Source organism: Eulemur rufifrons, chromosome 23 (genome assembly GCF_041146395.1).
Source record: "Eulemur rufifrons isolate Redbay chromosome 23, OSU_ERuf_1, whole genome shotgun sequence".
NCBI classification, from domain to species: domain Eukaryota; kingdom Metazoa; phylum Chordata; class Mammalia; order Primates; family Lemuridae; genus Eulemur; species Eulemur rufifrons.
Genome location: NC_091005.1, coordinates 22,015,680 through 22,039,970, shown reverse-complemented (window position 1 = coordinate 22,039,970; position 24,291 = coordinate 22,015,680). Strand labels below are relative to the sequence as shown.

The window sequence follows — 24,291 nt, the reverse complement described above, 5'->3', positions numbered from 1 at the left end:
TTAAGTCCGTGGTTCCTTCAGCAACAAAGGTTAGTCTTCTCATCATTGCTTGCTTGGGGACCAGAACAAGTGGAGCTGGAAAAACAAGAAAAACCAAGGACACGGGAAAATATATGGATACACACACTCAGAGACAACAGAAACTTAAAAAGATACGTGGAGAGTGAATCATCCACCCACTCAAGCAATGGTGAGCTGAGCACCTCCTTTTATCACGCACTGTGCTCATTGACAGGTACACAAAGACGGAAGTGGATGTCTTAAAGCAGAAATTGAAGGTGGGAAGAGCAGTTGACGTGACCTAAAACGACCTATAAGGATTCCCGCGACGGTGGAACACACGGTCTGGGAACGTGGGGGAGATTCCCGAAGTGGACCTGCTGCCCCAGCACAGGTGTGGATAGACTTCAAACCCGCGCACCATAGAGATGCCGAGACCTCCGCTGCCTAGAGAGGCCCGGAAGTGGCTCCAGGAGGCCGGTCCGACGGCTCGGGCGGCTCAGCGAGGGCGGCGGGTGGCTGTGGAGGTCTGGGCTGTCTCTCTTCGCGCAGGAGCGGGCCGCGCCGTCATTTGCAGCTGCTGTGAGTGGGCCAGGGTTGGGAGGGCAGCCGCCCCTCCGCGGGGACCCTGCGGGCCCGCTTTGGCCCGGAAGGCGGCCCCGTGGCCGAGCGCGTCGGGGGCCGCCGAGGGCGGCAGGTGGCAGCCCCCAGGGGCGGGGCGGAGACGGTGAGGAGTAGCGCTGACCCCGGCGGCTGGGAGAACCATCCCCTTCAGTCCTCTCTCTGATTCCAAGGAGCCGGGCTCAGCTTGGCTTTCTAGAATGTCGCTAAGGCCTCAAACACTGGTTCTCCGCATTTTTTGTTTTCTTTTTAAAGACATCAGGCCCCAAGCTCAGGGCGTTCAACAGGTATCTTGCTAAACTTGATTCCTCCCTTTGATTTTCTTCACTCTTTGGGGGAAGGATCACCTTCTCTTTATGACAGATTCTGGTTTCCCACGTAAAGTGGCACTGTGAGATTGTTATCTGAGATTAATGTATTTATTGTAAAAAGGTAAGTGGACTGAAAACCTAAGAGGTGAGTGGTAGTACCAGATGTACCAGGTATGACCGAAATTGTGAAGGTGATAAGACAGTGACCTAAGAGAACACGCACTGCCCCTGCCCTGCCATGGGGCATTGTACCTGTGGTTAAGAGCTCTACAGACCTGGCTTCGAGCCTTGGATCCAGCCCAGCCACTTATGACTTGCGTAATTTGTGGGCAAGGTTCTTAACCTCTGAGCCATTTTCCTCATCTCTGAAAAGCTAATGGTGATACTAGTAACTACCGCGGAACATTGTCCTGAGGCTTACATGGTAAACCTTTACAATGCCTAGCCCATAATATAGCCATGATGGTGGTGGTTTTCATTTTGGGGAGGAGGAGGAAGTAGGATCAGAGAGATTCAGTGAGTTGCACAGGGACTTGGTAGGAAAGCCAATTGTAGGGCCCAGATTTTCTGACTTCCAACCTGGGAATCTTAACCTTGTGTCTCTGCAGCCTTGGCCTCGTGGTAGGAGATGGGGTGTCTCCACCTCTTTCCTCCGGGAACTGTAGGACCCCTAAGAGGCTAAAGAATATGTTAACTGTAAAAGCCCACACAGGACTCAGGTCAGGGATGCTACACAGCTCCAGGTGCTCCTGAGGTTGAGCCATAAGCTATGGAGTCAGTTGCACCTGGGTTAGGAGTCCAGATCCCTGCTCTACCATTTGCTAGCTGTAGGACTTGGGGGTTAGTCACTTTGTGTCTCGGAGCTTCAGTTTTGTCTTCTGTAAAATGGGATTAACAAATTAGTGCTCATCTCACAGGGTTGTTATGAGCATCAAGTGGAATAATTTGTGGACAGAGTATTGCTCAGTGCCTGGCACTGAGTGTTAAATAAATGGCAGCTGATATTACTTCAATTTGTTGCAGTGGCAAACTGTTGACCTAGTGAGGGAAGTACAAGTGTAGGACTCCATGCAGGTATGGCAGAAAGAGGTATTTGAAGAGCTTGCAAAATATTTATCCCATTTGGATTTTCTGGGTCTACATTCTGCCAGCTGGGCCGGGCACAGTGGCTCACGCCTGTAATCCTAGCACTCTGGGAGGCCGAGGTGGGCGGATCATTTGAGCTCAGGAGTTCGAGACCAGACTGAGCAAGAGCAAGACCCCGTCTCTACTAAACATAAAAAAAATTAGCTGGACAACTAAAGATATATAGAAAAAATTAGCCAGGCATGGTGGCGCATGCCTGTAGTCCCAGCTACTTAGGAGGCTGAGGCAGAAGGATTGCTTGAGCCCAGGAGTTTGAGGTTGCTGTGACCTAGGCTGACGCCACGGCACTCTAGTCAGGGTGACAGAGCGGGACTCTGCCTCAAAAAAAAAATTAAAAAATAAATAAATACATTCTGCCAGCTGTACCTCGTCCCTGCAGATATTGCTGGTCTATGCTTACATGGAGTTTATATGGTAGTTTGGGAAACAGATGGGAAATACCAATTATAAAATTATTTCATTTCTTTTGTCATCAGCATTGTGAAGAATTGCAGGGATCTTTTGTGCAGCAGATATTAATGCCTGGATGAAAGGAGTTTGAGTGTAGCTGAATAAGATTTGTTACACCTAAGGTGATGATCCTGAATTAAAGACAGCTGCCCTGCCACCTAGAGTTATATTCAAAACTGTGTGCAGAAATACCCATCTCTGTTATGAGTGTACCGATTTTTCACTAATGCTGTGTCTTTAGTTAATTTTCTTCCCAACTGTGTCTGGCTGTGTAGGTTTTATACCTCACATCCCTTTCATCTCTATCAGGGTTCCCCTCCTTATGGTCTCTAACAACTTCATCTTTATTGCTTTGACTGCTTTATATTAAACACAAATAATTTTCAGATCACACTGGAGTTTGAACAGCACTATTTCATAAGCCATCTAGCTTCAGGATATTTTCCAGATCTCAATATAGTAAGAATACAGTTACCTTTTATTAATACCTTTGGTCAGTACTTGTGTAGCAATTTAAAACACCTAATCATAGGGTTATACTACTTGCAGATATTTTTCTTTCTTAAGGTACATATAGTAATTTTTTATTTTTATGGAAACAGCCTTAAATTCTCTTTGTTGCATACTTTCTACTGGTGAAATGCTAATGGCACCTAGATTTCTATATTGCATTGTAATACCAGAGGGTTAGTAGCATCATTACCCTAAACTCATAGGAATGAAGGAACTATGTGCATAATCTAAGGCTCTTATTGCTGATCCTTAGCATTTAATTAGGTCTTTGTAAATCTAAAGTACTCCCGGTCATCTTTTATTAGTTTCTTCTCAAAACTCCCCTTGAGATGTCAACTTTATTACCCTCACTTTACCTTAGTGTTATCAAGAGGTCAGGCAGATTTTAAATTTCATTTTTTTTCGTGTTTGTAATTAAGATTCCATTTTCTTGATCATGTGCTTAACTTGAACCTGTATCTGCTAAAATGACTGTTCAGGTCAGATGTAACCCTCCACCCCAGGGGAAAGCAATTACTGAACAAAGCCACATTTTGGAAGAGGCTTCAAGCGATTGCCATTATAAAGGCAGGTCTGAGTGCCCAGTTCTAGAAGGAATCAGATGGAAACTAATTAATAAAACAGAAGCTATAAAGTATATGAAAATTGGGCGGCTGGTTGAAGAAAAACTGTGTGTACTCTTTTCTCCTTTCTGGTTTAGCATTCATGAGAATTTTCTGGGGTTTTCTATGAAATGTGTTTGCTGAGATTTTTAATGTGCTTCTTGATGGCAGGGGACCAGGAAGCAAGGAGGTGGCTCCCTGGCAGTACCGTTAACGGCTGGTAACTGCGAAAAGTCGTCCTGACCTGGTGTATAGGCTTCTTTCGTTGCTGTTTGTCTTGTTAAATTATTAATTTTTCTTACCTTTCTCATCTGACTCCCCGATCAGGTTGGTTATACACGTTCTTGCCTCCTATCCTTCTGGAACTAGTTGGAAGGTAATGAGTAGCATCAATAGGCCTGGCAGGTTTCTGAAGCATTAATAATCTGATACTGTGCATTGCTGACTTGATTAATGTGCACGTGAACCATGATTGACCTGTGGTCTTGCAACTAGACTGGAATGTGTAATTTTAAAAACAAAGAATAATTAGAGATTAGGAAGCATTTCTGTTGGAATTTTTTAATTGGGCTCTTGGAGGCCTTGTCCATTTTCTGAATCCCTTACAGTGGAATTCTTGTAGAGATATGAAGAATAGCTTAAACTTTGTTATCTGGCATCCTGTTAATCAAAACTCTATTAACCAGACGATCATTTCCAGAACCTGCTGTTTCAGTTAATGACTTCACCTTCCTCCAGCTTCACCTGGATGCTGCCTGCTGCTGTTTCATTCAGGTGCTCACCAGCCCTCACCCTGATTTCAGCTGAGCACACTGGCATTTCGTCCTGACCGATAACCCCCCAGCCTAGATCCTAATCTCCCCTTCCCTGGCCCCTGGCCTGTTTCTGGGCTCTCCCTCCTCCAGAGGAAGCTTGCTCTTTCACAGGGACCAAGGTTATCCTGCCAGTTTCCTGATGTAAACCTGCAAAGGCTTTCTGTTGTCTGCAGAATGGAGTATAGATTCCCCAGAAGGAGAGGAAGGGCTGTCTCCAGCCAACCCCAGGCTGTCTTTCCACCCTAAAGCACCAGCTACATCAGCCATAGCGGACTGGCTGTATTAGTTGTCCAACACAGCCTTCCCTGTTGCTGGCCCATTTATTTATGATGTGCCCTCGGCCTGTAATAACCCTCTTCTCGACCTGCCTGAATCCTCCCATGGCCCCTGTACCTCTAAGCTCACTCTTCCATGAAGTCTTCTGATCTGCCCCGGCAGAGTCAATCTCCCCACCCCACCTCAGTGTTTCCACAGCACTTTGTTTATACCAACATTATAACAGTAATCTTGTTTTCACCTTTGTTGCCTTGTCCTTTAGATATTTACAGAAGCCACTCTCCTCTGATGTAAGCTCCAGAACTCAGGAGCTCTGTGCCATCTAGCTTTGTGTCTTTTTTATTCCCTAACCCAGCACTTTTTAGCAGACGACGGGGTACATTAAGTTAAAATGGCAGCATTAATTGTCATGCGTGGCAGTGACTCTTAGACACTACAGGGCCGTGCATAATTTGTGCCCATCACAATTTTACTAAATTGTAAATATTTTACAGAGTTCAGAGTCATCCATAAATTCAACAAATATTTATTGAGCATCTACTGTGTTCTGGGTTCTGGTTAGGGACACCCCGGAAGGCAGAAGGCCTCAGTTCTCATGGAACTTACATTCTGTGGGGAGGAGATCAATAATAAAAACGTAATGGTTTGAGATTGTGTAATATACCATGGGGGATGTAAGCAGCATTGAGGCTTTGGAGGCTTTGTTAGGGTGATCAGAGAAGCCTCTCTAGGTAAGTGACATGTGAGTGGGCTGAAATACTGAGAGAGATGCAGCCAGGCAAGGACCTGGTGGCATAGCATGTCACACTGAGGTGAGAACAGGAAGTGCTAATGCTCAGTTCATGGAGCTGAAGGTAAGAAGTCTGGATTGAGGCATCAGTAACTGATGTCTACTGTTTTTGGAAACAGCATTTGTGACAAAGTCATATGATTACAGTAAATAGTAGAATTGACTACATTTGGTTTTATGGCTACTTCAAATCCAAATGAGAGAGTTCTGCACTCAGAAAACAATAGAATCACCAGGTATATTGAAGGCATACTGGTGCGTTCATTCTTCATGCATTTTCTCGTAAGCACAACTGCGGCGATTGTTTAGTGGAACCTTTGGAATCCATTGGTCATCCTCCACACCGTTTTGCTCCATTTCCCTCATATTTCTCACTCTTCTCTTCCGGGTACCCTCAGGCCGCTGAGACAGCCACTTGCTGAACCTTGTTTTCAGTTGTCACACCCACTGATCCTGTCTGAACGATCTGATTAGCTTCACTGGCAATCTGATACGCTTGTACAGGCATCCAGAAGAACCTGTCGAGCTCTTTGTAACCCTGTGCTTTTGAGAGCTCTAATCATGGCAGGTGGGAATGTCATGGAACAATCAAACCCCCAAACTTTAGAGCTTGAAGAAAAGGGAATTTGAGAAATGACATCTGTTGAGTGCCTACACTATGTCAGGCATTTTCTTGGACATTTTTAATACATTATCCTGTTTGATCTTCACAAGCCTGTGAGCTTATTATCAACTCCACTTTTTAGATGAAGGATCAGGTCCAGAGTGATTAACTGGCCCAAGGTCACACAACTTGTGAGTGGATTCCTAGTGGTTGAGTGTGCAAATTCCCAGGGCCAAACTGCCATTGGGTGTGAGTCCAGGTAAGCTTGGGAAAGTTATTTACTAATGTCACTCTGCTTCATTTTCCTCAGCTGGAAAACAGGGTACTAACAGTAATTTCCTGCTAAGATTATTAAAAGGATTAAATAGCTGTAAATACTTAGCATGCTGCCTGGTGCAGGTAGCAAGCACTGTGTGTTTGACATTATTATTTCCACTGTTGTGAGCTGCTTTTTAGAAACCTTAAGAGTTCCTATAATACAGCACAACACACAACTTGACAGAAGAGAAAGGTGAAGTCTAGAGAAGTGAAGTGTCTTGGCCAAGACCACGTAACCATTTAGGGGCAGAGGCAAGATGTCTCAACTGTGTGTTCCTGTCCTCCCCACCCCCAGTTTTCTTTCCTTGTATATGTGCACTGACTTCACACTCAGCCTCTCTGCTGCACGAACTCCTCCTCTTGCGAAAGCCCCAACCTCTGCTGTTCCTGCTCTCCTCCTGGCTCTTCCTTGTTGAAACCCACTGACACGGTGCGGTGGCCAAAGTTGTGGGTGCCCTGCTGAGAGGAGACAGTGGTAGGGCTCTTGGTTGCTTGCCCGCTCCCTGCCTCACCACACTTCTGAGTGTCTCTGTTGGCATGAGTGTGAGTGTGTGTATGTGTATATTTCCAGTGCCTTTGAGGACCTCCTGTTCTATAGGTCTCTCCTCGTACGTAGGAGGAATTTGGTGGCCCACTCTTTGCTTGTTTTATTTTGGAGAGAAGGGGTTCTTGGAGCCTTGAGAGGAATTTGGCAGGGGACATAGAAGAGAAGGGAGAGAGAAGTGGGACCCCTCAAAGGCAGTGAGTGCTGCATTTGGAGCACTTGTAAGATTTGGGGGGAGGTGTGATTTGCTACATAAAGGAGTTTTTCCCCTATTTTTTTTAAGTGTAGGTTTAATAAAATAGTATTAAACTATGCCACAGTATACTATTTCAAACAAAAGACGTTGGAAGCTTCCTTTAGAGTTCTATCTTTGATTTTATGATGTATGGGGGGAAATGCCTTTCTACCAAATTTGAATGAATTTTTTTTTTTTTTCAAAAAGGCTCTAATCTTTTCCAAGAATTAAATACCTTACATTTGTTTTTTTGTTGTTTTTTTTTTTTTTAATTTTTTTGAGACAGAGTGTCGCTTTGTTGCCCTGGCTAGAGTGAGTGCCATGGCGTCAGCCTAGCTCACAGCAACCTCAAACTCCTGGGCTCAAGCAATCCTACTGCCTCAGCCTCCCAAGTAGCTGGGACTACAGGCATGCGCCACCATACCCGGCTAATTTTTTCTATATATATATTTTAGTTGTCCATATAATTTCTTTCTATTTTTAGTAGAGACGGAGTCTCGCTCTTGCTCAGGCTGGTCTCGAACTCCTGACCTTGAGCGATCCACCTGCCTCAGCCTCCCAGAGTGCTAGGATTACAGGCGTGAGCCACCACGCCCGGCCAAATACCTTACATTTGAAAAGTGCTTTGTGGTTTTCGAATCACTCCCAGGCACATTATCTTATTTAACCTTCACGTTGACCTTGTCAGGTAAGCAGAACAGATACCACTGTCCTCGTACTACACGTGAAGAAATTTGAAGCCAAGAAGTGAAGGGGGTGGCTAACGTCACACACTGTGACTAGACGCTGGGCCTTAGCTTCTGGTTCTGTTAGTGCATATTGACCTTTTGCTTTTGTTAACTCAAAATTAAGGAGAATGACATTTGCATTTGGGTCAGTAATAGTGCTGCATGCTTCTTTCTTACAGGTTCAGTTATTGTTTGCCTGTGCACATGGACTCCCAAGGATCTCCAGCCGAAACTGTCCTCATTACAGGAGGAAGTGGTTATTTCGGTTTCTGGTCAGTGCATCTATAAAATATGCCCATGGAATTATCTTACTAGTAGTTGCCAGAAAATATGTAGCTCTCAACTCTGACACTTAATACGGTGCAAACGTTTACTTGTTTGTATAATGTTAAACCGGAAATAAATAAACTGTGTTGCCTCACTGCTCATTGAAATTGAGAACCATGGATACATTCCACTTTAAGAAAAAGTCTTTATAAACCCATTAAATTGGGAAGGAGTGATTATTCACATTACTAAAAACAATTTAAAATAATAGCTCTTTCATAGTTATTATTCACAAATAATCCAAAAAATGGACAGTGGGTCTTAGAACAGAGGGGGAAAATGTCATATTGTATAATAGATGCCACCATTCCTCGAAGAGAAAACCTCTGTCATTGTAATTTAAGCAGACAAGAGGATTCTTAGGTTTGAAAATTTGAGTAAGTAAGACTTGTACCAATGAACACGTGAAGTCAGGGACTCAGGGTGAGCCCCACCTTGATTGGTAAATTATTTTATATACTTCTAGGCACAGCTTAAGGTGACTTGATCTAACTTTTTCTGCTTTCAGACTAGGCTGTGCTCTGAACCAGAAGGGAGTCCATGTGATTCTGTTTGACATCCGCAGCCCTGCTGAAACCGTTCCAGAAGGAATCAAGTTTGTACGTGGAGACATCCGCCACCTCTCTGACATAGAGAACGCCTTCCAGGATGCGAACGTCACTTGTGTGTTCCATATCGCCTCTTATGGCATGTCAGGAAGGGAGCAACTGAATCGAAACCTAATCGAAGAAGTCAATGTGGGGGGCACAGACAATGTCCTCCAGGCCTGTCACAGGAGAGGGGTGCCCAGGTTAGTTTACACCAGCACTTTCAATGTCATCTTTGGAGGTCAAGTTATCAGAAACGGGGACGAATCTCTGCCTTACCTGCCCCTTCACCTCCACCCCGATCACTACTCTCGGACCAAATCTATTGCGGAGAAGAAGGTGCTGGAGGCAAACGGTACACTCCTGGAAAGAGGCGATGGTGTCTTAAGAACCTGTGCTCTGAGGCCGGCTGGCATCTATGGGCCTGGAGAACAAAGGCACCTTCCCAGGATCGTGAGCTACATTGAGAGGGGTCTGTTCAAGTTTGTATACGGGGATCCCGGGAGCCTGGTTGAGTTTGTCCATGTGGATAACTTGGTGCGGGCTCACATTCTGGCCTCAGAGGCCCTGAAAGCTGACAAGGGCCACATTGCCTCTGGGCAGCCCTACTTCATCTCAGATGGCAGACCAGTGAACAACTTCGAGTTCTTCCGGCCTCTGGTCGAGGGCTTGGGCTACACATTCCCATCCACCCGCCTGCCCTTGGACCTCGTCTACTGCTTTGCTTTCCTAACAGAGATGGCCCACTTCATTTTGGGTCGACTCTACAACTTCCAGCCCTTTCTCACCCGCACTGAAGTTTATAAAACTGGTGTCACACATTATTTTAGCTTAGAGAAAGCCAAGAAAGAGCTGGGTTATGAAGCTCAGCCCTTTGACCTCCAGGAAGTAGTGGAATGGTTTAAAGCCCACGGTCACGGGAGAAGTCCTGGAAGTCGTGACTCAGAGTATCATGTTTGGGGAGGGCTGGTGGTCTTCCTCTTGGTTATAGCAGTTCTCACCTGGCTGCTGCCTTCTGTGATTCTGTTGCTATGAAGGAGGGGCTGGAAATAAAGAGCTGGTCACACCTGCTGAGATGGTTTTTAAGAAACATGGGTTTTAAAATCTATACAGTGCTATTATATCTGGTACCAAACTTTGGCTCTTAAAATTGCTACGTAAGAATGGGTTCTTGGGTTAAGTCTTTCTCACTCCCTTGCACTAATCCTAGTGAGAGAATAAAAGAAGCAAAGAAAAGTTTGAAATTTGGTTTCTTGCGTCCTATTTTAGATGGGTGTGGGAAAGTCAGTTTGGAGCCATAGAGATGGGCATAGTTGGGCTGGAAATGTCTTACTTGAATTTCTCAGAAGGCAAAAATGTACTTATTTCTGTTTTTTACACCCTGTATCTGCTTAAAATGGACTAAAACTCAGACTGATGGTAATCGCAAGACACCATCAGTTTTGAAAATGTGTGGAAAACACCAAATTGGCCCAGATCCCGAACAGACCAACCCTCTGAGGAGATGGTAGCTGTTGCAGGAAAGGCGTTAGCTGCTCACAGCGTTAATTTTAGGGATTAACTTTTGTCATTTGTGATCTAAGGGCTTTATGCCTATGTGACCACGTTTTGGTGTTTGGTGTTTAAACAAATAGACATTTGTCCTACCTCATGGGGTTCTTTTGAGGATTAGACAAAGCATATGACATCTTTGAAAAGATGATACATCTTTTTATTTATTTATACACACACACACACCCCCCCCTCTGTTTTCTTAGACAGGTATACTGAGCATAGAGGGGTTTTTATTTGTTTGGGGGGGTTTCCCCTGTAGTTAAGATATCTAAATGAAACTCCTGTTCAATACGTTGGCTTTATTGTCATCCTAGTATGAGACATACTCGGCCATTCCACAACATGTGACACAGTTGTCCACTCCCTCCTTGAAACATTTACTTTTCATGAACTCACACTCTTCTGGTCTTTCCTTGTATCAGTTGCCTGTTGCTGTGTAACAGATTACCCCAAAACGTAAGATCTGAAAACAGCAAGCCTTACCTTCCTGTTTCTGTGGGTCAGCAGTCTGGGTGTGGCTTCACGGGGTAGTTCTTGCTTAGGAGGACTCAGCCGGTACCACCGTCACGTGAAAGCTGGACTGATAGCAGGGGATCCACTTCCAGGTTGGTTCACCCACGTGACTGTTGGCAGGAGGCCTCCGTTCCTCCCCAGGTGGGCATCTCTAGCGCTGCTCGAACGTCCTCAGGACGTGGCAAGTGGTTTCCCCCAGAGCAGGGGTCCCAGGGGGCAAGGTGGAAACTCCATTGTCCTTCATGACTTGGCCTCAAATGTCACACTGTCACTCCACAATATATTTGTTACACAGGTCAATCCTATTCATTGTGGGAGGGAAATACACAAAGGTGTGAATACCAGAAGGGGGCATTGTTGGGGGCCTTCAGGCTCTTGAGTCACCCTTCCGTTTCCGTGAATGGTAGCCCACATTCGCAGCTACGTAGATTTCTCTGCCTGCCTCCTGCCAGTAGGGTTTTAGGGATCCAAAGGCAGCTTTACGTTTTGCCCTGTATCTCTTTCAGTTCAAGCTGGCAGTGTTGCTATGAATATTTTTGAACACTCCGTTGTCTCCTATGAGTCTTCTTGCAGCAAGAGCCACACCCACAACCTATTTGAGAAAATTCGTCTACCTTGAGCTTCTGCTCAGATGGCTGAGGGATAATGCCCTTAAGGTTCTTAGAAGCCTTATTGTCTGAACAGCTCTCTGAGATGCCACATCTGGCCTTTCTGATTTTGTAGCCACAACCTTAGTCGTGCACTGTCATTCCCACAATGTCATATTTATACACAGCTTAGCCCCATTCAGTGTGGGCAGAGACCACACAAGGACATGACTCCAGGAGGTGGAGTCACTGCAGGCCAGTGTGGCCCTGGCTACCACACTCCTGCTTCCAGATCTCGTCAGTTGTCGTACGGTCTCCTCCACTCCAGTTCGCACAGGTGGACTTTCTCAGCACTCAGTCCTAGGCCCTTTTCTGACACCGTATTTTCTCCCTAAGTGATCTCAGCTCACGGCTTCCATTCCTATCTCTAATCTGAATGTAAACTGCTGCATTTATGGTTCCAGAACATTCTCCTGGGCTCCAGGCTCATATTAACTTCCTCTACATCTCCACATGGATATCTCATGTGCACCTTTCAGTTAACATATCCAAATGGAGTTCATAATCCTCCCCCTACAAAAAAATTTCCTACAGTGTTTCTTTCCTTAGTAAATGTCTCCACCATCCACTGAATTTCTCGTACGAGAAATCTAGGATCATCTTCCCCTCCTTAACTTGGCACCCCTAACCTCTGTTTAAGCCCATTGATTTTGACCTAGTAATCATGCCCTAAAGCTGCCCAAGGCACAGGTATTACCTCTCTCCCCACCCCACCCCCGCCCCCGACTCCAATAATGGCCTGTTTGTTCTTCCACCTGCTGCCACTCCTGCCTGCCTTCAATCCACATCAGAGTGTAAAAATGTAATTCTTACTTCACTTCCCTGCTCAAAACTCTCTTTAGGTTTAGGTTGAGAATCCTCAATGTGGCCCGAGAGCCTCGTCTGACCTGGCTGCTTGCCCACGTCTCCATGCCCATCTCGAGTTATTCTGCCTTCTCTACCCCAGCTACGCCGACTCCCTGTGGGTTCCCAGCCTCCGAGCTTCCCAGGCTCCTCCCTCTCCCTTTTGACCTGTGTAATGTATATTTCACGTCTCAGCTTAAGTCTCTTCCTCCAGAGACCTTCCACGGTCCCAACAATTTAGGATTGGTCCTCCTGCTACAAGCTGTCACGCCACTCTGCCTAATTTTTTATAGCATTTATCACAACTGTAATAACTTGTGCAATTATTTGTTAATGCCTGTAAGCTCCCTGAGGGCAGGCACTCTGTCTCGCTTCCTACTCTACTCTTAATGCCTAGCACAAAGCAGGAGTTCGATGAGCATTTGTTGAACGAATGCTATTTTTCCTTCTGAGGGTGAACACTCCTTTCTGAAACAGATAATTCACTGTCTCTAATCTTTTGAAGACCGGGGAAAATGGCCAACCTATGGGAGAATTGTGTGTTAACTAAAGCAACACCAGGTGAGGCCTCGTAAGTGAGGTCATTGTGCATGTGATGGAGTGGAAATATTAAATGCTTTAAGCTGTTCAGGGAAGGGGGAGGAATGTGGCAGAGTAGACAGTGATTTCTCCTTTCTCCACCTCTCAGCCGAAAACTTACCACTTTGAGGACTTAGTTTTCTGAAAGGGAGCTCCCCTTCCCTTCTGAGATCAGGAGATGCTACAGTTAAGAAATTCCATTATTTCTAGGGTTCTCAGCTGCCCTTATCTTCCTTCAACTTTGTGTTGAATCACTCGGGGACGCTCCCAGAAGCTTGGACATAAGCCACCAGCACGGCCACCTCGTCCACTGCTTCCAAGGAGTATCGAGGGGTTATCCCCAAGCCTGAAGGAGGATCACAGTGGAGGAAGGATGTGTGAGCAACAAAGAACCCTGTGTTGGAACCCAAAGGTAATGCCCAAACTGTCCACAGCTGCAAAGAGGAAGAGGAGTTTGGAAGGCTGCTGGGATAGTTGTTATATTTCCTTAGTGATGTTTCTGGTCATAAGGGCAAATGGTGCCATGTTACGAGCAGTAGCAGTTACTGGAGGGCCAAATGACTAATTCTGGCACCAAATTACCTACACTATGGTATTTCTCAAGCCTATGGAATAGGCCTAAGGATTCTTTTCAAGAAAAGGTTATGTTTTCCTACATCACATAACATGATAATTCTAAGGCAGTCAGTATTGCTTTCTCGTGACTGTTGCAGCATCTTCTACTTCCTTTCCCAATCTCCGGTTCATAGCCTTGCAGGGTAGAGGAAGCCTGAAGAATTGCGTTCCCCAGCCCTGATCCAGGGTGCCCCGTGGGGCTAAAGGCAGACCTGTTGCCGACGTAGGCAGCCTTACTGAAATTCTCACTGTCGGCTAGCGTCTCTTGCTTTGGAGAATGACACCTCACACTCCTTTTTGATGACGAAAACCCATTCCCAGCCCTTTCCGGGGGCTGACCTCCACGTGCAGGCCTGGCCAACCAGAAGACTCCTATCCTCTGGCCGTAGTCATTGGGCCAAGGTGGGCCAGTCAGCGCCTCCCTTCAATTGTGCTCCCAGAGCTTTTTACAGAAGCGCTTTGCTCCTGGGATTGCTTCTTTGGGAAGACAGGCGTTCGGTGCGGACGTGGGTTCTCCTACCCTGAAGCAGAAGCCCGCGCTCTGATGGTGTTGTCTGGGCTCCTGGATCCAGCTGTGGGTTAAGTAGAGCCAAGAAGTGGACAGGAAGAAGGTCCTTGAAGACAGCACTGGGGCTCCGTGACCCGCCTGCCTGATGCTGGTCGTCCTAGCGCGTCCTGTCACGTGAGTCTCAGTACACCTTTCTTTTTTGCTTACGGTGTTTTGCGTTGGATTTTTCTCTAGGAATTGACCGTGTCCTGGCATACAGTGTCCACAGTCCTCTCCTGGGCACAGGTGAGCCCGCCCCGTGGTTTCCAAAGACATTCACTCTCCGCTCACCCCTGTGCCCTCTTCTTTACAAAAGGGACCCTCTACTGGCCCCTGGGTAACTGAACATTTTCTGGAATGTTTCTTGCAGAATCAGATTAATTTCCTTTTTTAGAATCATGTTCATTTGAATCATATTTATTCAAATCATGTGTATTTGGGCTCAACATGTCTGTAAGCAGTCGAGTTCAAACTCTTGTTCTATAGAAAATTGTTTGATGAAGTGATTTGTTCCTCAGAACATGGATGCCCCATGAAGGCAAGAACCACCTGTTTTTTCAACTTGTATTTTATATCCAGAGAACACAGAACAGTTCCTTCACCTGCCCAAATAAATGCTTGTTGAGCGAGTGAAAGCACTTACCAACCAGGTGGTTGATCTCGTCTCTGGGATTACAGCTGATTTCATTTCCCAGTTATCCCCTCCTTTAAACCTATGACTCCCAGCCCTACCTAATAACAACACTTAAGGCCCAAATTAAAAAGACAGACTCCAGAGGAGTGATGTCACTTAAGATGGCAGAGTATAAAGCTCTGGAATTGGTCCTTGCACTGTAACAACCAGAAAATCAGGGAGGCAGGGGAACAATCAGAACCAACGATTTCACAACTCTTTATGTTACGTAGATTTTATCACACACACACAAATATATATATATATATATATATATATATATATATATATATACAGGCTCCAAGCTCTTGCTCCGGCGGTTCTGATTCAGAAGGCCTGTGTTGGTTGGGAATCTGCCCTCAGGTGTTTCTTAGCTTTCAACAAGGAGGTAGAAAGTGCAGCTGGATGCTAAATGCTTGCTGCCCTGCAAGGTGCTGAGAGGGAGGATCCTGACGTCTGCATTGGACTTCCCTTTGCAGCTTTGCTGCGGCTCGAGCTCAGTATCTCTTTACTGATGAACAGAGGGGGATAGGACTTGCAGAAGGACCTTAGATTCAGTGACCTCCCACCTCCTCCTCTATGCAAGGCCCAGTTCTTCGTTACTGACAAGAACTGCCACATCCCACTGCTGATTTTTCCAGCCAACCTGGAGTCCCCTTCCTTGGCCAAAGGGGTTCTTTTATGACCCTTCTGGTTGAGCCTGGTGTCCTGCTCTTTTAGTAAAAAATAATAGCCTTTAGCTATTAAAAATTGAACCAGAAATGGAGTCAACCCATCCACAGTGTGTCTGAGATGTACAAATTCATACGATGTTACCCCTCTTACGTTTCTGTACTTTAGAACCTGGGCACACCAGGAAAAACACTGTTTTCATTGAACTCAATTATGACTGAGGCCAAGTGTAGTTCACTGCAAAGAAATCATATGTAGCACAGTGACTTGAGCAAGTTTCTCTCAACTAACCAGGGATTTATCTGCAGTGATTTGCAATATTTATTTTTAACAGAGCTGGTTAAAGCATGCAAGTAATTTAAAAAATTCTTCATCACTAATATATAGGAATTTAATCCTAGCAAAAATTCTGGATATCTTGTTTCTTCTTTTTTCAGTCTTCCAGTGGAGCCTTATTACAGATCTAAAAGAATACTTTCTTACCAATATATAGTTTTTAAATTTTGTTATGAGAACAAGTCTTCTTGTGCCCTAACAGTTGCTAGGAGTTAGTGCCCCGAATAGCTGTCAATGGGTCTGAAATGTTGCCCAGCTTTTAAGAGAAATTATTTGCTATGTTGCTGGGGCAATTACAACACCCCCGCTGATTCACAGTCATGTGTCTTCTGTAGGGGATTTTGCTTCTGGGTGTGTTCAACACGAGGCTAATGATGGATATTAACCTGTCACCCTAGTTAACTAAATTACTCAAAGATGAACATTCTTAATAGTTAATTGCCACCGTTTGTTGCGCGTCTACTCTGTGTGAGGCTCTCTATATTTCTCAGGCTCATTCGGTTTTCTCAATGACTTTAGGAAGCAGGTCCACTTATTAGCTCCAGTTTACATGGGAGGAAACTGAGGGTTAGGGAGGTGAAAGACCTTGCCCAAGGCCACCCAAAGTCATCCAGCTAGGAAGTGGCAACACTTAACTTTGAGCCAGATCCTCTTGAATCCAAGACCAAACTCTTGACTGTCATGTTTGAGGCGGCCTTATCATTTCAGCATGGCACTATTCAAGGCCAAACATGACTCAAACTGCATTTGCAATTAAAAGTAACTATTTTTCTTGTTGCAAAAAAAAATTTATAACTGTAAATAGCAACTTCTGCTATACAAATGTATAATAAGTTACAGCAGCAAACAAACCATTATTTTGCCATGTGAGTATGTGAGCAGTGGGGCTGGGGTGTGAGAGGGTGGTTAGGGGAGGGTGTTAATGTACTGGAATCCCATGTATTTTGTGAGGAGATGGCAGTTAGAGGATGTCCTTTGGACTATTAAACAGGGTTCTAAGAATGCTTGTTTTGCACCTAATCACATACTGACATTGGTCATATTGCCTCTATCCTATTCTTTCTCAATCAGCATCTTCAGAGCGGAGCCCAAGTGTTATTCACTGCGTGTTGATAATTTCCTCCCCTCCGGTCTTTTACACCTTCTGGGCCCAGAGCATAGACCTAATAAAAATCTGCCATAATAATATAAGTGCGAAGTCCAGCTTGCAGAGATGCCCTTAGATGTTTAAATTCTCCCACAGAAAGGTGAACTTGTTTCAAAGCACTAAAGTGGGAGTTTCTCTAAGCATGGAAAATACCTTAAGCTTTTGGCCCAAGTGGAAAAGAAATCCTTGGTAGCAGGTAATCATGACCCCCCAACGCTCAGGGAACTCTTGCTCTTGCTAGCACTTCCTTCAGCCTGTCTGGGATCCATCTCTTATTTGCAATGTGACTTTGAACACATAATGCCCCTCATCGGTAGAGTAGAGAGAAAGCATTCCTTGCTCATCTCCTGGGGGAGCTTGTGTGGATTAAATGGCACGGAGGCCTTTTGTAACCTGCAAAGCACTATGCACATGGATCCTTAATTAACGGTGGTTCCACTGGGAAAGGTGGAACGGGTTGGAGGGTACACAGGAATAGATGCAAGACATAGTAGTTGAGTTGGAGACATTTAAGTGGAATGTTCAGGAATTAGCAACATTAGACTGGAGTTTGAGAGGAACTGAATGTCTAGATGGTGATGGTAGTAATGAAAATGTTTAATTGATTCACTGTTGCAAAACAGATGCTAGTTTGTTTACTGTGGTTTTAACCTGCAGCCTTAAGGCTACGTGTGGCCTTCTAGATCCTTAAGTTTGGCCTTTTGACTGAATTCAAATTTTACAGAGCAAGTCCTTTTATTAAAAGGGGTACAGCAGAGAAAGATGAAGTTTTTCTTGCCTGCTTTGGGGCTTAAAAAAGAACAATCTTGAAATCAGAAGGCTGCAGGCTCCCCACCCCACACCGTAGTAGAGAAAAAATGGTAATCTATGCCTCTCTGCTCCAAATTGGATATATATGAACACCCACTGTGGTGTGTCTTGGTTTTAAATCATGTGGGGCTAAAAAAACAACCCAAAATGACCCGTTAGTCAAGCTCTTATTTGTTTTATTTTTGTTTTTTTGAGACAGAGTCTCACTCTGTCACCCAGGCTGGAGTGCAGTGGGTCATAGCTTGCTACAGCCTCAAACTCCTGAGCTCTAGCGATTCTCCTGCCTCAGCCTTCTGAGTAGCTGGGACTTATTTCTACACATTCAGAATACTTTTTTTAAAAAAATTACTTGCCATAGATTTAAAAATAACTATACAACTATTGTATGGATGTAGTTTCTTTTTAAAAAGTTAAAACTCTGTAGTGTTCATGAGTCTTTCTCCATGCTAGTGTCCCACCCCACATTCCTTCTGCTACTTGTGTTTCTTAGTGGATAGTACATTGTGAGGATCTACCAATATTAGTACATATTCCTTATCTTCTGACGTACGAGGTGTGCAGGTATGTAAATATGATGACCATATGTCCCAGTTCACCCAAGACAGTTCCAGTTTTCTGCCTATAGTCCAATCTTAATTTTTAAGAGTGCCTTCTTTCATTCTCAGATGTGTCCCATTTTGTATAATTGTACAGCCACCCTATATATAAGATATTATAATTGTATGAAGAATTAAGAGTTTTTTAAATAATACATGTAATAGAAGTTGTGAACTTCTAATACATATAATACATGTATTAGAAGTTTTGAGGAAAAATCTCATGTTGGACTAGTTTAGTAGAATATAGTAGGAAATCCTAAATTCTGGGCTTTCAGCAATATCCTGTTGATACTGAAATGTCAGTATAAAATTACCTAGCTAAAGAAAAGCTTATGTATGTTTGTCAGTGATTCTTTTATGTAGCCAGCAACAAAACAGAATTACTGGTGGAAGAGTAGGTAATCTGACAAGCAGTAGTGTTACAAGCAAACACTGGTGCTGTAGTTCGTTGAACGCTGGTAACTAGGAAAAGCACAAAGTAAAATACATATGAAAGAATTCATCTACATGAAGTACATGCAAAATAAAGCTAATATCAGTAGCTAATTATAATAAATTTAAATAAATTCCTCTGCAAGTAGCCATTGTACATGAAAAAGAATAAATATTTCAGTAAATATTGGTACAAATTATGCAGCATAATGATATACTCGAAAGAATTCCAACATCAATCTTGTGAATGCAGTAAAATTAACTATTTCACAGAATACTCTGGTATTCAACAAGCAACAATGAAAACATTTCAATTCAAAATGCAACTTGATATTCCAGTAAATATAGCAACACAAGTCCAAGAGTATTTGTAAAATGCATCATAAATGTTTTACTCTTCATTTTCTCAAAACTTAGAAAGCCATCTGCACTGCCTGAGTATAAGTTATTCTTATAATTGGTCATCACTGTGTTCATAGTGGCGTCAATAATAACCTCAAACAATGCATTGTCCTTCACAAGATTATGGTTATTATTCTAGTCATTCCAATGCCTCAAAATTAGGAAACATAAAACAGCCCTGCCTGGGCCAGCCCTGTTGGGAACAAAGGTTAGGAATGGGTGGCATTGCTGGCTCCCATCTCTACCCCAGGCTGCCCAAGAAACCTGTCATTCCCCAGCTGTGGGAAGAGCTCTTATTCTATGTGTCACATTAGAACGTTCCTGAGTTGGGCTGTCTACCTGCCTCTGATTGCACAATATTTACCTCTCCTACCTCCCAGCCAGTCTCCGAAAGGTCATAGGCATGACTTATCACCAAAGGTGACATCTGTGACGCTGGTAGGTCTAACTCCTGGAATGCCTCTTCCACTCCCTGTCCTGGGCATACATGCGGGACAGCAGCCTGGCTCCAAGGAAGGAGGCTCAGCTTGTGAGCTTGGTGGCCCCCAGACTAGATCTTGCCTTTGTAATATGAGAACAATGGATGTTTGCTACTTTCTGATACAATGATGGCATGAAATGTGTCTTATTTATGACCATCAAATAAGGTAGTTATACCTAATTCTTGTTAACAGCTGCATAGTATTCCATAATGTCAGTACACCACAGTTCATTTAGCCATTTCCTAATTGGTGTGTATTCAGTTTGTTTCTAGTTTGCAACTTTATCAGACAGCACAGCCATGAATGCTCTTATACACATCTGCTTACATATGCATGCAAATGAGTCTCTGTGATAGACACCAAAAAGTGGAATTAGAATTTTAATGGGTATTTCTGTATCAGATGTGTATTTAGCTGCTCATTTAAAAAATTACCTAACAATAGCTTAAAGAAATGGGTTTGTTGTTTTCATGTAACAAGAGGTCCAGAATTGGCAGGCCTGAGATGATGCAGCTCAGCGTAACATCAGGGATGGCCCCCAGCTTTCTTCTCCATTAGATCTTCATTCTAATGATGCTTTCCTCAGGGTTCTGAGAAGGTGGCTGCACCCTCAGGCATTATTACAGGCAAGAAGAAAAAGGGAAGATAAACAAGGCCAAAGATAAATGCTAGTTGAGTGGGTTCCTTTTTAAAAGCCTTCCTGAAAGCCCACTCAGAGATCTTTCTTGTATCCATTGGCCAGAACTGATACTCATGGCAACCCCAACGCTGGAAAGAGGGGAGGTGGCATTGTGGATGGGGCTTGACTGGGCCACACTGTTCGTTTGCCTTCCAAAGTGGCTATAAAAACTCACCCTCCCACCAGAGTTCCTACTTTTCCCACACCATTCCTAGAACTGTCTTACATTTAAATTTCTGTCAGTCCAATGAGTAAAAAGAACATGGTATCTCATTTTCTTTTTGAAACTTACACTCTGTCATTGCTACTCAAGATAGCATCTTGCTAGATATTTGTTAGACCCTTGAGTTTTCTCTTATGTAAAATACATGATTGTATTTTTTCCCCACTTTGCTATTGGGTTGTTTATCTTTATATGGATTTGTAGGATATTTTTTGGGTGATTTTCTTTTCCAGAATATTATGGGGGTATAAATGTTTTGGTTACATAAATTGCTTTTGTGCAGTTTGAATCAAAGTTATAAATGTGTCCATCACCCAGATAATGTGCATTGTACCCATTAGGTGTGAATTTACCCATCCCCTCCTCCCCATCCCACCTGCTTGATTTCTGTTGAATTTAACTTCCATATGTGCACATGTGTGTTAATAGATTAGTTCCAATGTAATAACGAGTACATGTGGTGTTTGTTTTTCCATTCTGGTGATACTTCACTTAGAAGAATGGTCAACAGTTCCATTCAGGTTGTTACAAAAGGTACTAGGTCACCATTTTTTGTGGCTGAGTAGTACTCCATAGTATATATACACCACATTTTATTAATCCACTCATATATCGATGGGTACTTGGGTTGATTCCACATCTTTGCAATTGTGAATTGTGCTGCAATGAACATTCAGGTGTAAGTGTCTTTTTGATAAAAATCACTTTTTTTTCCTTTGGGTAAATACGCAAATAGCGGGATTGCTGGATCAAATGGTAGTTCTGCTCTCAGTTCTTTGAGGTATCTCCATACTACTTTCCATAAAGGTGGTTCTGTTTAAGAAGACTGAATATGGGGGCCGACTCCCTTCTGGCTTGTAAGGTTTCTGCTGAGAAGTCTGCTGCTATTCTGATGTGTTTTCCCTTGTAGGTCAGTTGTTGCTTATGTCTAGCTGCTTGTAGAATTTTCTCTTTCATTTTTACTTTGGCCAGGCCAATTACTATGTGTCTTGGAGATGTCCTATTTGCTATGAATCTTCCTGGAGTTCAGTGACCCACCTTGTATCTGGATGTCTGGATATCTGGTGCTACTAGGGAAGTTTTTCTCCATTATTCCCTCAAATAGATTTTCCATGCTTTTAGCACTTTCTTCTTCTCCCAAGGGATACCTGTAATTCATATGTTTGTTTGCTTCACATAGTCCCGTATCTAAGTGATTGCCCTGCCTTTTTTGTTCTCTTCTCTGCCTCTTTAAATGACTGGGTTAGCTCGATAGCCTTGTCTGCAAGCTCTGAGATTCTTTCTTCTCCTTGGTTTAATCTGTTGCTAAAACTTTCTGCTGTGTTTTGAAGATCCATGAATGACTCTTTCATTTCTTTAAGTTCTATTATATCTTTCCTAATTTTGTCTAGTTCTTTAGTGATTTTTTTTTTCACTAATATCTCGAAATATTTGGAGGGCTGCTTTTTGTTGGTCTTCAACTTTCTTTTAGCTTTTTTTTTTTTTTTTTTTTTTTTTGAGACAGAGTCTCGTTTTGTTGCCCGGGCTAGAGTGAGTGCCGTGGCGTCAGCCTAGCTCACAGCAACCTCAAACTCCTGGGCTTAAACGATCCTACTGCCTCAGCCTCCCGAGTAGCTGGGACTACAGGCATGCGCCACCATGCCCGGCTAATTTTTTCTATATATATTTTTTAGTTGGCCAGATAATTTCTTTCTCTTTTTTTTTTTAGTAGAGACGGGGTCTCGCTCTTGCTCAGGCTGGTCTCGAACTCCTGAGCTCAAACGATCCACCCGCCTCGGCCTCCCAGAGTGCTAGGATTACAGGCGTGAGCCACTGCGCCCGGCCGGTCTTCAACTTTCTTTTCAATTCTGTTCATCTTATTTGCCATCCATTTCTGTCATTTCGACAATTTCCTTGTGGTTGGAGTTCACCGCTGTAGCTCCATTGTGATCCCTTGGGGGTGTGGATCTGTTTTGATTTTTTTATGTTGCCAGGGTTCTTTTGCTGGTTTCTTCTCATCTAAGACCTCTTTTCTCAACTTAGGGCTAGCAGGTTTGCAGGCCTCCTGTTCCTTGCTGGAAACTCTCCTGCTTGATTAGAGTAAGGGGAGGTCACTAGACGGCACTCTTTCCTTCCCTGGCTACTCTGGAATGTTGACTTGGCAGAGGACGGGTGTGTGCGCTAGACGCCTTTAATGCAGCTGTTCTGATTTGTTCTGTTCGCCTGTGATTGCCTCTGCTCAAACCTGTGCTGAATGGTGTTGGGCTGTTCACCAGACAGTTGCAGGATATTTGAGTTGGGAGCTGGGCGAGACCCTCTTCACGGAGGCTGGTGTTATGGGGATTGCTCTACCCAGGGTTTCCCCACAGAGGCAACAGCAGCAGCTGGATGCGGTTGTCGTGGGTTCCTGGGCCGTGTGCGTTTGCTCAAACCAGGTTGCGGTGTACTGGTGGCTTGAGACCTGGCGGGCGTTGGGCTTTGGAGCAGTTCTTCTGGCTCTGCTACAGTGGTGGAGGCTCTGGGTGGAGGCTCTTGGGGTCCAGGTGCAGTGCTGGAGATGGGACTGGGGAGGAGCCAGAAGCAGAGCTTCTGAGCAGGGCTATGGATGGTGGGGCTAATCCTACCTGGAGGGGTGGGGTCAGGGCAAAGCAGGCAGGAGGCAGTTGGGCCTTAGGGGTGGAGCTGGGGCCAAGAAAGTGGCAGACTTCCACAGGCTCAGGGGCCCTACAAATGCCAAGTCAGATGGGCAGATGTTGGTTCCTGTGGCCCATGGACCGCGGGGCTCTCCACTCCCCACCAGGACCTGCTGACGCGATCACCCAAAGCCTCTCGGGTCAGAGCCTGTTGTGCCCAGTCAGTTCCCATGCTCAGCTCCCCTCGCACTCCAGGGGAGTAGCCTTGGCAGCCGGTATGGCTCAGGGAAGCGACAAGTCGGCCCGCTCCCTCCCCAGCCTGGTGCAGCCCTGGCGCAGTGCACCCTAGAGCTCAGGATGGCTTTAGTTGCTGCCTGGTCCCCACTGTGCCTGTTGTCTGGTGCAATGGCTCTGTGCAGACTCCAGGCAGGTCCCCCCAGTCCGACCAAGCAGAGGCCTGTGGGGGTGGTGGAAGGTGTCTGGCAGTTCAGTTCACCTGCGCCAGCAGAACGAGAGCAGTGCCCTAGGGTTCCATTTTCCTATGATTCTCAGCACATCCTCTGATTTTGTTACATGTATCACCTGTCACCCTTCCCCCCCCCACCCCCAACCCTGAGTGTCCTGCATTGCTTCTCTGTGATTTCAGTGTTGATTCAAAGAGCAAGCCGTACGTAGGTGGCTGCCTGCACCTGTCCCTGCTTTCCTTGGGAGCGGTGAGCTGGTGCTTCTAGTCCACATATTTTTTCTTTCCTCCTCTGGGTGACATCTTTTATCACATAAGTCTTGGATAGTTTCTCAAACAGTTGCTTTTTAACTTTCAGTTGTGTTTAATTACATAGTATTCTTAATTTTGATGCTAAAATAATCCATTTGGGGGAGATTTTTCTATTTGTTTGTGAAGGTCTTTCCCATTCTGAAAAAAATGTACTGAATGTGTTCTCTTAATAGCTTTATTGGTTCTCCCATTAATTGAGTTAAATAGAATTGATATATGTTTATTTTATATCTTTATGAGAGTTATGGTTGTATCCCTTTTAAAAAATGATCATTGAGCAGTTA

At 44.5% G+C, this 24,291-nt stretch overlaps 1 protein-coding gene and 1 long non-coding RNA gene across 2 annotated transcripts in view; both read left to right on the top strand.

The window, feature by feature from the left end:
* Positions 1-492: 492 nt before the first annotated feature.
* Positions 493-10,133, top strand: SDR42E1 (short chain dehydrogenase/reductase family 42E, member 1). Its single transcript, XM_069497970.1, is given in 3 exon segments — positions 493-582; positions 8,133-8,225; positions 8,789-10,133. Coding segments are annotated over 2 exon segments (1,182 nt in total). The 5' UTR covers positions 493-582; positions 8,133-8,157; the 3' UTR covers positions 9,903-10,133.
* A 3,070-nt stretch (positions 10,134-13,203) lies between these two features.
* The window catches only part of LOC138402190 (uncharacterized), a 33,944-nt gene continuing 22,856 nt past the window's right edge, over positions 13,204-24,291 (top strand). Inside the window, exons 1-2 of the long non-coding RNA XR_011236619.1 lie at positions 13,204-13,415; positions 14,361-14,411. This is a non-coding gene — a long non-coding RNA (uncharacterized lncRNA). The remainder of the gene's footprint in view (positions 13,416-14,360; positions 14,412-24,291) is intronic.